This window comes from Pelobates fuscus, chromosome 1 (genome assembly GCF_036172605.1).
Source record: "Pelobates fuscus isolate aPelFus1 chromosome 1, aPelFus1.pri, whole genome shotgun sequence".
NCBI lineage: Eukaryota > Metazoa > Chordata > Amphibia > Anura > Pelobatidae > Pelobates > Pelobates fuscus.
The window spans coordinates 16,355,710-16,375,011 of NC_086317.1; the positions used below are offsets into that span (position 1 = coordinate 16,355,710).

The 19,302-nt window shown below is 39.8% G+C and overlaps 1 protein-coding gene across 2 annotated transcripts in view; it reads right to left on the reverse strand.

The window, feature by feature from the left end:
- Positions 1-19,302, reverse strand: part of LSAMP (limbic system associated membrane protein) — a 627,018-nt gene that overhangs the window by 28,890 nt on the left and 578,826 nt on the right. Inside the window, exons 5-7 of one of the 2 annotated variants that reach the window (XM_063446429.1) lie at positions 17,582-17,702; positions 13,456-13,604; positions 5,781-5,816 (exon numbers count right to left, since the gene is read on the reverse strand). In XM_063446429.1, coding sequence (XP_063302499.1) covers positions 5,781-5,816; positions 13,456-13,604; positions 17,582-17,702 — 306 coding nt within the window. The remainder of the gene's footprint in view (positions 1-5,780; positions 5,817-13,455; positions 13,605-17,581; positions 17,703-19,302) is intronic. The other variant, XM_063446436.1, reaches the window with a different exon arrangement.

Consider the following 19,302-nt stretch of genomic DNA (forward strand, 5'->3'; position numbering starts at 1 on the left):
CCACCATAGGGACTTCCGGGCTATTAGGTGACTTTTGCCTTACTGACACTGGACGTCCTCATGCCATGCGCGAGGACATCCAGCGTCACACAATACCCTATAGGAAAGCATTATACATGGGGCTCTGCTAATGTCACCCAATACCCCATAGGAAAGCATTATACATGGGGCCCTGCTAATGTCACCCAATGCCCCATAGGAAAGCATTATACATGGGGCTGTCCTAATGTCACCCAATGCCCCATAGGAAAGCATTATACATGGGGCTTTCCTAATGTCACCCAATACACCATAGGAAAGCATTATACATGGGGCTCTCCTAATGTCACCCAATACCCCATAGGAAAGCATTATACATGGGGCTCTGCTAATGTCACCCAATACCCCATAGGAAAGCATTATACATGGGGCTCTCCTAATGTCACCCAATACCCCATAGGAAAGCATTATACATGGGGCTCTGCTAATGTCACCCAATACCCCATAGGAAAGCATTATATATGGGGCTCTCCTAATGTCACCCAATACCCCATAGGAAAGCATTATACATGGGGCTCTGCTAATGTCACCCAATACCCCATAGGAAAGCATTATACATGGGGCTCTGCTAATGTCACCCAATACCCCATAGGAAAGCATTATACATGGGGCTCTCCTAATGTCACCCAATGCCCCATAGGAAAGCATTATACATGGGGCTCTCCTAATGTCACCCAATACCCTATAGGAAAGCATTATACATGGGGCTCTCCTAATGTCACCCAATACCCTATAGGAAAGCATTATACATGGGGCTCTCCTAATGTTATCCAATACCCCATAGGAAAGCATTATACATGGGGCTCTCCTAATGTCACCCAATGCCCCATAGGAAAGCATTATACATGGGGCTCTCCTAATGTCACCCAATACCCCACAGGAAAGCATTATACATGGGGCTCTCCTAATGTCACCCAATACCCCATAGGAAAGCATTATACATGGGGCTCTCCTAATGTCACCCAATGCCCCATAGGAAAGCATTATACATGGGGCTCTGCTAATGTCACCCAATACCCCATAGGAGAGCATTATACATGGGGCTCTTCTAATGTCACCCAATACCCCATAGGAAAGCATTATACATGGGGCTCTGCTAATGTCACCCAATACCCCATAGGAACGCATTATACATGGGGCTCTCCTAATGTCACCCAATACCCTATAGGAAAGCATTATACATGGGGCTCTCCTAATGTCACCCAATACCCTATGGGAAAGCATTATACATGGGGCTCTCCTAATGTCACCCAATGCCCTATAGGAAAGCATTATACATGGGGCTCTCCTAATGTCATCCAATACCCCATAGGAAAGCATTATACATGGGGCTCTCCTAATGTCACCCAATACCCTATAGGAAAGCATTATACATGGGGCTCTGCTAATGTCACCCAATACCCCATAGGAAAGCATTATACATGGGGCTCTCCTAATGTCATCCAATACCCCATAGGAAAGCATTATACATGGGGCTCTCCTAATGTCAACCAATGCCCCATAGGAAAGCATTATACATGGGGCTCTGCTAATGTCACCCAATACCCCATACGAAAGCATTATACTTGGGGCTCTCCTAATGTCACCAATACCCCGTAGGAAAGCATTATACATGGGGCTCTCCTAATGTCACCCAATACCCCATAGGAAAGCATTATACATGGGGCTCTGCTAATGTCACCCAATACCCCATAGGAAAGCATTATATATGGGGCTCTCCTAATGTCATCCAATACCCCATAGGAAAGCATTATACATGGGGCTCTCCTAATGTCACCCAATGCCCCATAGGAAAGCATTATACATGGGGCTCTCCTAATGTCACCAATACCCCATAGGAAAGCATTATACATGGGGCTCTCCTAATGTCACCCAATACCCTATAGGAAAGCATTATACATGGGGCTCTGCTAATGTCACCCAATACCCCATAGGAAAGCATTATATATGGGGCTCTCCTAATGTCATCCAATACCCCATAGGAAAGCATTATACATGGGGCTCTCCTAATGTCACCCAATGCCCCACAGGAAAGCATTATACATGGGGCTCTCCTAATGTCATCCAATACCCCATAGGAAAGCATTATACATGGGGCTCTCCTAATGTCACCCAATACCCTATAGGAAAGCATTACACATGGGGCTCTGCTAATGTCACCCAATACCCCATACGAAAGCATTATACATGGGGCTCTCCTAATGTCACCAATACCCCATAGGAAAGCATTATACATGGGGCTCTCCTAATGTCACCCAATACCCTATAGGAAAGCATTATACATGGGGCTCTGCTAATGTCACCCAATACCCCATAGGAAAGCATTATATATGGGGCTCTCCTAATGTCATCCAATACCCCATAGGAAAGCATTATACATGGGGCTCTCCTAATGTCACCCAATGCCCCATAGGAAAGCATTATACATGGGGCTCTCCTAATGTCATCCAATACCCCATAGGAAAGCATTATACATGGGGCTCTCCTAATGTCACCCAATACCCTATAGGAAAGCATTATACATGGGGCTCTGCTAATGTCACCCAATACCCCATAGGAAAGCATTATATATGGGGCTCTCCTAATGTCATCCAATACCCCATAGGAAAGCATTATACATGGGGCTCTCCTAATGTCACCCAATGCCCCATAGGAAAGCATTATACATGGGGCTCTGCTAATGTCACCCAATACCCCATACGAAAGCATTATTCATGGGGCTCTCCTAATGTCACCAATACCCCATAGGAAAGCATTATACATGGGGCTCTCCTAATGTCACCCAATACCCTATAGGAAAGCATTATACATGGGGCTCTGCTAATGTCACCCAATACCCCATAGGAAAGCATTATATATGGGGCTCTCCTAATGTCATCCAATACCCCATAGGAAAGCATTATACATGGGGCTCTCCTAATGTCACCCAATGCCCCATAGGAAAGCATTATACATGGGGCTCTCCTAATGTCACCCAATGCCCCACAGGAAAGCATTATACATGGGGATGTCCTAATGTCACCCAATGCCCCATAGGAAAGCATTATACATGGGGCTCTCCTAATGTCACCCAATACCCCATAGGAAAGCATTATACATGGGGCTGTCCTAATGTCACCCAATGCCCCATATGAAAGCATTATACATGGGGCTCTCCTAATGCGCTTGCGGCGCTCGCGGAAGGAGGAGCTAAGGTTGAGCCTGACTCAGGGCTGAGGGACTGGATTCAAGTAAGTGACAGACGGGTTCTACACTGGGGGGAGCGGGGAGCCACGAGCAAGTGGGACACTATAGGGAGCTAAAGTGCCAGGTATATAACTATAAATTTCTAGCCTATCGTTTCTCTTTTAAGCTCGGTGATGTAAAGCCGCTATCACTGATTAGATTTTTGTAATCTATTGATTTATCAATTGTTGATTTAAAAACACAATGTGTAGAGTCAGTAAGGGCCTGGTTCCTCCTATAAGCAGTTCATATCTGTCTGCTGCTGATCCAAACGGTTACAGAGACCAACTTCTGTCTGTAGAATATTCAGGGAACACAGCAGTTCACAGAGGAGGGGGGTAATTAATTAATACCCTAATATATTTTATACTAAAGGGATACGGACATTACAATGTAACTGCTGTCTGTAGAATACACAGGGAACACAGCAGCTCACACTGGAGGGGGGCATTAACCAAACCCCCCAATATCTTCTACACTAAAGGGATACGGACATTACAATGTAACTGCTGTCTGTACAATACTCAGGGAACACAGCAGCTCACACTGGAGGGGGGCAATTAACCAAACCCCCCAATATCTTTTACACTAAAGGGATACGGACATTACAATGTAACTGCTGTCTGTAGAATACACAGGGAACACAGCAGCTCACACTGGAGGGGGGCATTAACCAAACCCCCCAATATCTTTTACACTAAAGGGATACGGACATTACAATGTAACTGCTGTCTGTACAATACTCAGGGAACACAGCAGCTCACACTGGAGGGGGGCAATTAACCAAACCCCCCAATATCTTTTACACTAAAGGGATACGGACATTACAATGTAACTGCTGTCTGTAGAATACACAGGGAACACAGCAGCTCACACTGGAGGGGGGCATTAACCAAACCCCCCAATATCTTTTACACTAAAGGGATACGGACATTACAATGTAACTGCTGTCTGTACAATACTCAGGGAACACAGCAGCTCACACTGGAGGGGGGCAATTAACCAAACCCCCCAATATCTTTTACACTAAAGGGATACGGACATTACAATGTAACTGCTGTCTGTAGAATACTCAGGGAACTCAGCAGCTCACACTGGAGGGGGGCAATTAACCAAACTCCCCAATATCTTTTACACTAAAGGGATACGGACATTACAATGTAACTGCTGTCTGTACAATACTCAGGGAACACAGCAGCTCACACTGGAGGGGGCAATTAACCAAACCCCCCAATATCTTTTACACTAAAGGGATACGGACATTACAATGTAACTGCTGTCTGTAGAATACTCAGGGAACTCAGCAGCTCACACTGGAGGGGGCAATTAACCAAAACCCCCAATATCTTTTACACTAAAGGGATACAGACATTACAATGTAACTGCTGTCTGTAGAATACTCAGGGAACACGGTAGCTCACACTGGAGGGGGCAATTAACCAAACCCCCCAATATCTTTTACACTAAAGGGATACGGACATTACAATGTAACTGCTGTCTGTAGAATACTCAGGGAACTCAGCAGCTCACACCGGAGGGGGGTCAATTAACCAAACCCCCCAATATCTTTTACACTAAAGGGATACGGACATTACAATGTAACTGCTGTCTTTAGAATACTCAGGGAACACAGCAGCTCACACTGGAGGGGGGGAAATTAACCAATCGCCCCAATATCTTTTACACTAAAGGGATACGGACATTACAATGTAACTGCTGTCTGTAGAATACTCAGGGAACTCAGTAGCTCACACTGGAGGGAGGACAATTACCAGTCTTGAAGATTTATCTGAATTTGGGCCCATCATGTGGTGGGTTAAATTCCCTCACACAGACCTGACATATGGCAGAATCTCTGACCAATCACACTATGCAATGCCAAACATGTTCGCTTCGGGGTTGTGATTCTGACTTATTGTCACATATACGTGACTGAACTTTTAGCAGTTCTGGCTGTGGTACCATAAAAAGATATGATTGATGGGAAGTAAAGGTTATTGGTGGCTAGCTGCCAGTCACTAAATGTAGATTTTATTTACAGATCACATGGGGAGTCAACAAAAGAGGTAAAAGTGGAGTATCTGTAAAATCTATATTTGTATATTATTATAGTATATATTTTGTAAATATATAATATATGAATATAGATTTGTTTTACTGCTCCTCCTCTTTACCTGTATTGGTTACTTCATCTCACTTGATCTGAGAACCAAACTAGTTCAGATACGTGCTGGAAAATACTATATTTTAAACACAAGGAATGGGGACATAAAAATGATTTAATTTGATTCTATTCATTGCAATTTTAATTTATTTTTAAAAAAGCTACGGAACTATTTACGAAAACATAGCCACAACACATAGACAGTTTTCCGAGCTTTGTTGATAAAGAAATTAGTATTTTTTTAATTGTCAATTTCAGTCTATTAAACATACCAATCTGATATATTGTCCCTATATCTGAATTTGGAGAATGACCCAGGAGCTATAGCTAGTACGTGGCATTGTATACTGACCTGAGGCAGTGATGGGATTTGTGGGTAAGACACGCTCTGAGGAAGGAAAATAAATGATAAACAAAAGTGGAAAAAGTGACAATGTTGGCTCATTGGTACCCAAGAGTTCTAGAAGATCTAATAAACACATGTAGCATTCAGATAGTCAAAATGAAGGGTCAAATTGTATATAATTTGGGTTAATTTATACACAGAGTCCTATCTAAGAACCACAGAATAAACAAAACCAAATCTAGACAAAACAAACAAACAAACTTTCTTTCTAATAATCCGAATGGCCTACACAATCTCTCTAAACATGCTTTAAAATAACCAGGATTATTTACTAAAGCGATGAATAAATAAAGTGAATTTCAAGTTTGAAGTAAAAATAGCCAAAATGGTAAAATTTTCCAAGTCAGCTATGCTTCCAGTTCCGCTACTTTTTAATTCAGTTTGGAATCCTCTTTAATTCTCATATCTCAGTGAACAACCCTGAAGATGTTTCATTTTAACATTTTGATGCAATGGCTTTATCGAAAATAGTAAGATATACTTACTTTCTGTTATCACTGTTTCTTGTGCATGAATTTGTCATATTTTGAAAATATAATGTGCAAATGTCACTATAGTTACCAAATCAATTCCATATTGTACGAGATTCACCTCCATCATTTTATGGTCTATGGCACGGGAAATCAGTTACGATGAAATGATTATAAGGTATCACAAACTCCTCTTCACTCACACACCCATTAAATCCCCTCCAATACAAACATCCAAATTTAGTGGTAACGTGTGATAATAACGGTCAGACGACTCAAACTGAAACTAACTGCTCATTTCATTTTTGTTGGACACGGTTATTATTTCACACCTATCCCAGACTTCAAGGATGATCAAATAAATCACAGCTGGATTTATATCATTATGTATTGCAAGAATAAATAACTGCCTTCCAGCTGCTAAAACTTTATAAATATATGGAGAAAAAAATAACTGTATTTATCAAGAGATGTGGAAAACATGCCTTTGGATAACACATCCCTCTAAAAGAGAAATGGAATAAAATAATTACATGTTATCTGTTTCTAAGTATCCGGTAGAGAGTTTGACTCTGTAGAAGTGATAATTTAAAGATTAGCTAAATTTATCAGTAAGTGATTGAGGACATGCAAGAGAATACTCTATAAATAATGGAATTGCAGAATCTCAGCTGACCACAAGATGGCACTCCAGCCTACACGTCAAGTGAGACGTATTACAAAATAAAAAATGTATTCGTATCAGTTTATTCTTATTTTACATCCGAAGTCCGTGAATTTGTTGTACTTGTAGTGGTTATGGTGGCGGGAGTGGCCTGACGCTCTCAAAGAAAAAGTAGTCAAACTATTTGTGAACAGTAGGATAACCTAGCTGGGATCTGCTGGGTGCCAGACACCTCCTCTACTGAGTGCAAAAAGCTATTTGAACTGAGCCCCCATTGAGCAAAACCCTACAGTGTAGGAGGCCGGAGTATTGGCAGAGAGCTCTCTCAACAACTGAACTAAGCCCTGACCCAATGGACTATGTCAGAAAAAAGAGCTTTTGGCTTACCTGGAGGAGGTGACTAGCATCCGATGGACCACAAGCCAAGTGTCAAAACATTTGCAAGATGTCAGGGAGGAGGGAGACAGGGCTCCGGTTATGGTAAGGTTACGGTGCCTTAAGTGTTCCTTTTAAAAAAAAAAACACACCAGCCTAGAACTACTGCAAATAATCCCTAAACTAGGATTAGAATAGCTCTTGGTAAATGGCTAGGGTACAATGTCTGTGTGTTTATATAGAACAAATCATATTTATTTGCTTATTTTTTCATTACTTTTTTTGTTGAAGGAAACTCTGCTCTCCTCACATTATAAGGGGGGGGGGGGGGAAAGGTCCGATGTCCCTCAGCGCTGGCTCTGGTCCACCTTTGCTCCTCCCCCACCAATGTCAGCTGGTGGTGGAGACCTGATGTGCATGCGCAGCAATGGCCGCACTCACATTAGGATTTCCCCATAGGAAAGCATTATACAATACTTTCCTACAGGGATTCGGGTGACACTGGAAGTCCTCATGCATAGCACGAGGATGTCCAGCATCAGTTAGGTGACCAAAAGTCATCAAACAGCACGGGAGTCCCTCTAGTGTTTATTAAAAACTAAAATAATTACCACTGTAGGGTTAAGGGACCTGGGAATATGCACACATACCACTTCAATGAGCTGTAGTGGTTTGGGTGCCTTAAGTGTCTCTTTAATGTTCTGTACAAATATTGTAGGCTATCCTAAGGTTGTCTACCACTATACATAGAATACAATACATACAATACACACATAAAAATATGGATCTCATTAAATAAGGTCACATAGAAAATAGTATCTAAACTGTAGCTTTAGATATTTTTCTCATATATTAGTATTCCCAAGTGGTCATATGTGGTACTACAAGTAAAAAAACAGCAACTAAAATAGCCACATTTATTTTGATTAAAGGGACATTCCAGGCATCAACAAAATGTTCATGCATTTCTTAGGTGTTGTTCTCAATAATACAGCGTATTTTTGAATCCTAAATTCTCTCTATTTTTTTCCCAAATAAATAATAAACATTTTGCAGTGCTCTGCACCCTGCGGAGTCTTTGCCATACCCTCACATTCAAAAAAATGTCTTCCACAACTGTGTGCATGTGCACTTTTTCAATGTAATGTTTATCAATAAACTTTTCAAGCTTTGACCTGTTAGAAAAACATTTCAAATTATTTATCTTATAAAATTCCCATAGACTATAACGGTGACTTTTGAGGATAAATCATTTGAAACGTTTTTCGAACAGATTGCGATCATTTGAAAAGCTTATGCAAAAATATTAAAGCAGTGATATAGGCCAATCATGACTTCCTAAGAAGGAACACACAGAAGGGACTCAGCTCACTCTGGTAGTAATGCTTGTAAGGGAGAGCTGTTACTGCACCTGAGTTCTAGGACCGAACACCACCCCAGCCAGCGGATTGCCAAATAACTGATTGACAGGAGGGAGGAAAACTATTTTTGCAATGGCTTTTTTTTCGCAATCTATACATTTGCAACCAAATTGCTAGCATAATGTATTGATGGAATTTGATGCTCTTTAAAAATGCTAAGTTACTGTTACGTATTCCAGGTGCCTTTTTAAGCCCGATATCTTTACTGGGACTGATTTGCTAGAGTTCTCTCTAATACCTGTCTTGTAGGCACTTCCTTATTATCCTCATGGACTATGAGGAAATGTATTGATAGTGAAATGTGTCAGTCTCGGATTTGCCATGCTACTGATAACTTAAGCTATCCTAAGCTATAAATATTAAATATTTATATAAATACGCTACATAATAGCTAGGGAAGACATTCAGCACGTTCGATGGCCCGTTTGATGCCTAGTCAAAATTATTGATTACTGGTCCTCAGGTATAGACAGGTTCTGTAACCCACTGCAGTGAACTCTTTCAGCCAACAGGAGAGCTGAGACCTGCAAGCGTCCTTGTGATCAACAGTAGAACTGCATGAGGTGGTTTATCCTGGACTTACATTGTCTTAAGTTTCTTGTCCTTTGTGTATTTTTAAGGTAAAAATAACATGTTGAAAATGACTCAAATGCTCGGAGCCAGCCTGCAGCGAAAATCGACTGTGTGGCATTTACTTACTCTACAGAAAGAAGCTGAAACAACATATGTTACATGTTAAAGGTCTAAATGCTACTAATCATTTCAATCTCAGGTATCCTCAAGGCAATGTTTTAAGGAAGACACCAGTAGAGAGACATGTTCTCGGAGGCAGAGAACTTAGCTGGAAGTTCAAGGGATCATTGAAAAGTATTTTTTTCTCTAAGGCTGTTTGAGGCAATGGCTCCATATGTATTGTGTCAGCCCTAGCAAATGGCAAAAACATTGTGACTCGCCAAGGCAAACAGAGTCTTATGATGTTTAACCTTGGCACAGCACATGTTTATGTTTCTCTATGTTTGTACACAAAAAACACATTTGGAATAGATTCATTTTAATATCAAAGGATGTGTGGGTGCTGGTGGCTGAGGAAATATTGTAAAAGTAGATTTATGAATGGAGTCTATTTAATATTAAAAAAAATAATGTAATCATAGTCATAGTCAGTGAAAAAAACTATAGATGAAAAGGAGTTGGATATTCCAACAGGACAATGATTCAAAACATATGTCAACGTTAACCATGAATTAAAGATGATGTTTTTGGAATGGCCGTCACAGATAGGAATATTATTGAAATTCTCCAGGCTGATCTCGGTCATACAATGCCTGAGAGACTACTTAAGACAATTTTTTTCAACTAGACGTGTTCTGTAAGGAAGAAACGAAGCCTGAGTAACTATTCCTAAATCAAGAATAGTAAGGTGTAGAATTTAAATATTGGGACCAGTAACAAATGTTGGCCTAAGCAAACTGTAAGGAATCCTCACCCTCCCTGGCCGACTCGCCAATAACATGATGTCTTAAGCCAGCAGACCGACATTTTTCCGGTCTCTGCTGCTCCCTCTAGCCTCTCCAATGCCAGTTGATGTGTCCATGCCTCTTTTTATGATGTAGCACATGCATGTCGGCACCATGACATCACAGACAAAAGTAATACACATATACACCACCCCCTCATGGTTCAGGTACCTGAATAACATCTCCAGCCTATAAAAGCAGCAGTTTACCAAGTGCACATTGCTGTGTTGTGGTTTACAGCATTTATACTGTTTTATATTATTGTTAATGACTCACTTGGCCATTCTGTATTCTGGTACCTTTGACCTTGCTTTGTCTTTCCATTTATCTGATTTCTGGTGTCTCGTGATGCTGACTTTTTTTTCATTCTATTTCTACTCGAAGCCCAACCACCTCTAAAGGCGGCAACATGCCTGTTTACGGAGTTTATACACTACGTACTTGGGTTTAATGTACTTATCCATGACACCAACTTGGCCCAGGCCTCGATTAAAGGCAGGTTAAATTGTGCCGGCCTTACCACCCACCCACTCTATGAATTTGCCTTTTTTTTTTTTTTACTTTCCTGTCTACCTGGCTGTCTGACCCATCAAAATGAATTTGTAACCCTCTGTCAAGCAATAAAAATAGCTTGGGGTTCGGGGAATCCCGCGTGATTCTCTCTCTATTTCGTGATTCCCTTTCTATTTGTTATATGTGATATCAATGAGAAGTTACATAATTTGTCCTGGGGAGCGAGGGCAGACTGCTTGAGGGGAAGACTGCATTCTCAAGTATTTAAGGTATCATGGTAGCCATCTCACAGCATGTTAAGATTTCATGTTAAGATTTCTTTTTCAATTATACTGTATATAATTAATGTCATTTGTTTGCAGACATATTGGGTAAGAGTAGTATTTTATTAGCCATTATTAACCACATTTTGCAGCTAAATCAACAAAATGTCCACCATTTGGTAACCATTTGCTGGTGAAGGCTATGTCCAGAAATGGAATAGTTGTGATCAGTGCAGGAAGGGGTGTAGTTTAAAGAGGAAGGGGCGGGTTACAATAGGAAAGGGTGGTGCAGAAGACTTTGATAAACTGGAACTAGCACATAGAGGTCGCCTAGGGCAACACAAAATCTAAACACAAAAACTAGCCGGGAGCCAATGATTTCTGCCATAGCTGGTGTTACGATCAGGGTAAGTTACTAAAGTGAGAATTCAAGGTGAATTTAAAATTTTAAGTCAGAGTTAATGAATGGAAAGTGGAGCTGACTTAGAAAATGGTGTCGGTTTGGCTATTTTGGCCCTAAATTTGAAAGTTATTTTGGGTTCACCTTGATTTCTTACCTTAGTGAATAACCCTGTATGTACTGGATGGCAAAGTGTCAAAAACTGCAAAAACTGGGGATTAACATATGTATAAATATTTTTATTTTTTTGCCATAAAGAGGGATTAGTCATTGTTTTCACTTAGACAATCAAAAAAAGATGTTGGACATCTGTCCGTCTTTCCATCCATCCGTCTGTCTGTTAATTTTTTGCCTTGAAACATCTCTCTCCCGTCTGTTGGAAGTACAGACATTTTGTATTCTCTTTGCATTCACAATTAATTCTGGCACCAACATAATAAGTGATTAATAGACTTCAGCAATTATTTTATTGATATCTCCTGCTTTCAAAACAAATGCTTAGCAGGCAATCTCGTAGCCCTTCAAATGTCATATGACAAATCCCACGCACACATGACGGATTATGCTGAGTACCCGATAAATCTTATCAGCAATCAGGAAAGGCTCTCTGTATCAATGACTGTGCTATTGTGTATGTCAACTGCGTAACTCTTCCTGTGCCAGAGGATCTGGTATCCACGTCAAGCTTCGCTCATACCTCGTACACTTTGCCCCTATTACTCACATACACTATGTGGAAATAGAGGTATCTTAAAGGGAACTGTATGAATGAATACAATACTTCCTCAAACAAGGGAAAACAATTAAGAAATTCAAAGTTCTATGTTCTGTGCAACTGGACATTACAAACAATGCAGGATTTATCCCATGATGCTCTTTGATTTTTCACATTCTTTCATGCACCTCTAGTGCACTTTTATACACAAAAGGTTTGAAACACTTTTACAACGAACTGATTTTTGGACCATAGAGCGTCAGTTTAACATGTGACGTATAGACCGACAGGGTGTGGAGCATCTGATATCCTTCATTGGGTACACACAGAATATTCTGTGTTATATCACAGAAAGATAAGGGACGTAAGGTTTTCTCCAATTGGTTCCACACAGTGCTCCCTTTTAGAACACTGACAGGAGGTGCGATCTATGATATCCTGATCTCCCATTGGTTACACATAGAGTTCTATGTTAGAACACTGACAGGAGGTGCGATCTATGATATCCTGCTCTCCCATTGGTTACACGTAGAGTTCTATGTTAGAACACTGACAGGATGTGCGATCCATGATATCCTGCTCTCTCATTGGTTACAATAGAGTTCTATGTTAGAACAATGACAGGAGGTGTGATCTATGATATCCTGCTCTCCCATTGGTTACACGTAGAGTTCTATGTTAGAACACTGACAGGAGGTGTGATCTATGATATCCTGCTCTCCCATTGGTTACACATAGAGTTCTATGTTAGAACACTGACAGGAGGTGTGATCTATGATATCCTGCTCTCCCATTGGTTACACATAGAGTTCTATGTTAGAACACTGACAGGAGGTGTGATCTATGATATCCTGCTCTCCCATTGGTTACACATAGAGTTCTATGTTAGAACACTGACAGGAGGTGCGATCTATGATATCCTGATCTCTCATTGGTTACACGTAGAGTTCTATGTTAGAACACTGACAGGAGGTGCGATCTATGATATCCTGATCTCTCATTGGTTACACGTAGAGTTCTATGTTAGAACACTGACAGGAGGTGTGATCTATGATATCCTGCTCTCTCATTGTTTACAATAGAGTTCTATGTTAGAACACTGACAGGAGGTGTTATCTATGATATCCTGATCTCTCATTGGTTACACATAGAGTTCTATGGTAGAACACTTACAGGATGTAGAATCCATTCCATTGATTGCATGCTATGTTCTGTTTTAGACCACACTAAGAGAAAGTGTTCTGGATATTTAACATGTGTGCAGAGCTGCGCTATATACTCACTGTAGAGGTATAGGCTGGTGTTGGTGACTCCCAGTTTGTTAGTAGCCACACAGGTGTAATTCCCATAATGCTCTTCAGTGACGTTGGCGACTACCAGCGTGGATCTGTTTCCGATGCTTTTTATTTCCAGCCCCTGGGCACTGTTTATCCTGTAAGACCCACAGAATCAAAACCAGGAAATCATGATTACTTACATGACATGATCAAAGGAATACGTTTTGAATTGGTTATGTTAATTTAGCACATGGGAAACATTTTTCAATAATATCAAACCAAGATGGTCGTCCATCTTCTCCTGATTAAACACATCATGTTCTTCTAAAAAGGGCCCACAATCAGAGAGGGTTTGAAAATGTCATTTTTGTCTTTGGTATAAAATCATGCATCCAAACCCATTTTCCTGTTTTATTAAAACAACTGTTCTATTAAACATACCTGAATAAGTTCAAAACAGACTAGTTATATGGACAACAAAATATAAAAAACGTGCTTTCATACTTCCTTGACTCAAAATACAAAGAAAGATAAACGAGGATGGGGTGGATGGGGGGGCTATGTGTAACTCACAGATCCTATATAAAGGTGAGTCTGAAACTGAGCATGTGCAGGCTATATAAAGGTGAGTCTGAAACTGAGCACGTGCAGGCTGTAATTATTGTGTTGTGTTAACTCTTCACATTTTGTCCCTTCCGGCCATATGACCGCATTAATGCAAAACAGCAATAAGTCATTGCGTTGGATCACGTGGCGACGGGGTAATCTGTATCCCATAGGGGCAGGTGTCAGGCAACTGCTGTTGCAGATATTTTGATTGCAACAAACTATTAGCAATCATAAACAACTTAGCAATATTGAAATGTCAAATAATTAAACCTAGCGAGACGAAAATAGAAAAATCCAAGTAAAATATACTTTGGCGGTGCATGGAGATTTATCGCTGCACACAGCATGTTTGATTTATAGGGCCGTTCTAAGCCATTTAGTGTAATGGTTGAACAGCACCTAGCACTCTCAGACTATCATCCGTCATCCCAGGTTGGGCAAAATGGTTACTGACACTGAAAAAGCGTAAATTCTGCATTATCACAATGGGTAAAGAGAGGGAAGACTCTGGGCGAAGAGGATAGACAAAACAGTCTATCTAAATAATAGGGAGAAGATCCGTCGATTTCTGCTAGCAAAATCATTACACTGAGCTGTAGAGAATAGTTTGCTTAGAGTGTCCCTTTAAAATGTGATATGCAGTCTGTTTTGTGTGACATATAGATATAGAAATCTCAGCACAGATAATGCATATCTTTCCTTGCTTTTTAATGTATATATTTCACTAAAATCCTTTTCACTAACTCTCCATGCAAAAAAGGCACAGACAACATGCTTCAAAAGTGGTCTTTCATGATGTGATATTATTTCCCAGTAATATGTAATATTTATTGCAAATAGGCATACAAAGAACACAGTTTTTTTTGTTTAAGTGCTCATGTCTGTTTTCCTATTTTGAGAACTGTCATTGCAAGGGAGTGAAAGAAAATATTCATTGGGATTTATCCATCAATATACATCCTTGCTTTAGGCAGTCATTTTAACCAATGTTCCCAACAATGCCCATTTTTTATGCCCTTGGGCAAATGATTGACCACACATTCAGACATCTTATATAGTTACACATATAATAAACATACACTTCTATATGATTTGATATGATATTGATGGAATATGATAACAATTATCAGAGAATGGCACTTTATAAGTATCGGCAAGTTGTTCTTTTTTGAATTAAATTATGTTGTTGTTTTCTTTTTAAATATAACTTTACATTTTCTGACACTATTATAAATCATTTTATCCATAGAATTATTTTCACTAAAATTATATTCAGTGCATATGTTGGCTTTTTGCAATCTTTATTTAAAACTTTAAAAAAGAAGAAATAATGAATTGCTCACATAAACGGCACCTGAAGGGTTGATCGTTAATATAAATCATGTACTTTAGACTATGACTAATGACCATTCTCCTCCTTCATTTAGTCGAGTCATGTTCTCTCTACTGGAGCATGGCATTGAGATGACCAGATCACTTCCTGTACTTTTTTATTTTCACACGATATTGGGTCGTGGTAATTATTACGAAGGGACGTAGTTTTTGGCCATTGAAACATTTCATGACAAATAGCCTGAGCTGGACGTTAACTCAAGTGATTGTCTCATTATGCCAAATGTCACCACAATTAGGAAGATTTTCATGCACTGATTAAGCAGCTATTCTCACACAGCTTGTTATTCTCAAACAAAGCAAATTGCAGCATTTGTATATTGAGGACTTGAATACCAGAAACTGAAAATAAATCAAATAAATGATAAACTGAGACAATTTACCACATTTCAATATTTTGGAATCTGTTGACATTTTTCCTCTTTAAACTATTGCAGTTTAATCTATCACAAGAGAGAAATTGTCTAAATTCCAGGAAGGAAGAATGTAAAACTGATAGCACTAAAGACGAGACCAGACAGAGAGACAGTCAAGTTAACTAAATGAAGTGTGTTACCAAAAGGGGAGCAACAGCTGATTGAATAAAAATGTCAAACAAGGAAATGGTACGACCAACTGGTCTAGACCAGGGGTTCCCAACCCAGACCTCAAGTACCCTCTACCAGGATTTAGGGATTACCCTATTGTGTCTAAAGTGTATTTTTTATTATTTTTCTAAAAACACCTTGGACACAACTGTGTAATCCCTACATCCTGGAATGTTAGGGGGTACTCGAGGACTGAGTTGGGAACCACTGGTCTAGACCATGGATGCACAAATGGTAGATCCCCAGATGTTGTAGAACTACAATTCCCATGATGCATTTCATGGAAGCTGTAGTTTAAATACATCTGGCGACCCCTGGTCTAGATATAAACATGTCACCCAAATGAAGAGAGATGAATAGTTGCACGAAATAACCGCAATGGGATTTCAAAGTAAAACATTTATCTTCCTTATTTCTCCCACGTATGATATTAAAAATCATTCAGTAACATGCAGAGTGACAAAGTGACAGATAGCAGCCATCACAAATACTGAATGCATAACACACAAAACAAACAGAAAAATATCAAGAAATATAATACTGGGCACAAGTAACAGGGTACACACAGTGAACATCCTAATACAAAATGCAGACATAAAAAGGAAATAAAACCATAAATAAGTCATAAATATAGACAATAAGGCATGACGGTAAATTCATAATCAGATAATATCATAAATGATATCCATAGTAACTATTGATTAATTACAATGCATAGTAGCATGATGTAAAAAATAAACTGTAACAAAGATCTGATAACACTTTTTTTTTAATATACTATTTCTCCGTTATATAGTTTAATAATAATAATATATTTAAAAAAAAAAAAACAGTTATAAGAAGCCAACATGTAACTAATATCCTGATTGATTCATATACTGTTTTATCACAGATTTTAATATAAGCTGTATACGCTGTTACTGCGTACTTACAGCAGGCCAATGGTAGGCAGAAGAAATAGCAAGAGAGTCATTAAGTGAACATTCCCCGTAGAAGGGTGCAATTCAACTTAAGTCACTAATGAAACAACATCACGGTAAATATCTAAAAAATAGGGGGTGGTGGGGTGGGGGGGGGGGTGGTAATCTGCTTTTAATCAGCATTGTCACTGTCTGGAGACTTTGCAAAATTCACAAAATCCCCCGACGGTGACATCACCGCTGGGAATCCGGTGGATGGTGGGCAAGTAAAAATGAGATTTGCTTACCTGAACCTATCCCTCACCGACACAGCCGTCTTGATTCAATGGGTCCTTTTCGGAGCCCACGTCACTGCTGTACTCTCTCGGATACGCTAGAGTACAGCATTGAGATCTATGGAGGATCCAGCGAGACTGCGGCATCCTCCATAAACACAGCCAATTCCCTGCTGCCATCACCGGTGGTGGCTGTCGGGATTGACACTTAGGCTCCGCTCTGAGTCTAAGAAAGTCAGGCGGAGGAGAAATACAGAGACAAAGTAGTCTTGATTCTATCTTTATGACATAATCATTTTTCAGAGAGTTTGAATCAGCATGTGAACAGCTTATGTTTAAGACTACCTACCTTGTGTCATCCTTGTACCACTCAAAATCAGGGATGGGCTCAGCGTTTGCCACGCAGCGCAGTGATGCCTTCTTACCAGTGGTGGCTTCAATGCTCTTGGATTCAGTTATGATAGGAGGGTCTGCAATGAAAAACACAATTTAATCGAGTCATTTTAAATGCCTAAATAAACAAATAATGCATGCAGAACCCGGTTACTGTAAATTTAGTACCAGGGGATTGTACGCATGAGGACGGGGGCTTAGCATCATACATTGTCATATGGATTTTTAATCCTTCTCCACTCTCGTACCATACAACAAAAACACACCAATACAAGAAAACAGTCAGATAGTGCTATGTATTTGTCTGGTCCAAAACATATTGGTTTTGGAATATTCTCTATTACAAAATCTCTCAAGCTATGTATTTCTAAGAAAATGTAGAATACAATAATAAGGATTATTTTAGCAAAGCTCCTTTACACTTCTTCCTATCGCTGTGCTCGAATTTCATTTACTTCTTTACTTAAATCCCCTCAAGCTAAATCTTTAGATACTGCGTGTTCTTTGTTATTTAAAGTCATTTTTTGCGTGTGTCGACTTCACCGTGCCTTCTGGGTAGCAATTTTAGAATGTTAAAATGTAAGAATGATAATGAAACGAGACCCGTGTCTCAAATATATCTGCATTAAAAAAAAGAAGGAATCGGGACAAAGGGAAGACTTGGCATTGGAGACAATAAATGTTCTTGAGAATGGTCAGGATATCAAGCTAAGGTTCTTATTATAATATACTCTACTATAGTTAATTGGGGGGAAAAGTTGGCCACATGCATAGGTGTTCATGGGATAATTTACTGATGTGGCTTTGCAGGGCCATATGTTGAATGAAACTGTGCTATGAGCTCATGACCACTCTATGTGCATGCATAGTGATATATTGCGACAGTAGCATAGGGAGCTGGGCCCAGATTTTAAACTTTAGACAGCAAATAAATAGTTGAGTTCAGCACATGGTATGGGGACCCACAGTTGACGTCTGGAAGAGAAGGACAAAGAATGCCAGCAAAAGAGGCATTGGTGTCTTATGGTTTTTGGATCACAGACAGGAAATGGAAAGTAGAAGGACTTAGATACAGTGATACAGAGTTGAGATTAGTGTGAGAATGAAAAAACACATGTTAGGCCCGGAGACAGTAAGGGGCTTGTATCATAATATTTGTAGGAGGGTTTGGTGTTATGATCACTTGTGGCAAGTGAAATGGAGTTTATAATCCAGAATTTAAAAATAGGGAACAAGAGTTTGGACTGGACAAAGTTTTATTATCAGAATTTAAAATAGGGGAGCAGGGACCTAACATCAGGACCGGAAGCAGCAAGTAGTAATTCTCTTAGAAGAGGATCCAGTGCTAGGACACGTGACAGAGGAATGAGCAGCACATTGTATACTGATTCTTTATTAGAAGAGAATGGTTTGCACCATTGAATAACACATTGAAAGCCACCTACGGCTCATGCTACTTTTTCCATGACATTCTTCATTATCTTTTAAATTAAAGCTAAAGATTTAGCAAACAGCATCACAATGCAGTTCAGACACGGCAAGGACAGATCAAACATTACAAATGAAGTAGAGAAATAGAAACATTGTTATATTTCTCCACTTCTCTATGTGTTTTCACAACGATAGAAACATAGAAACATAGAATGTGATGGCAGATTCGGCCCATCTAGTCTGCCC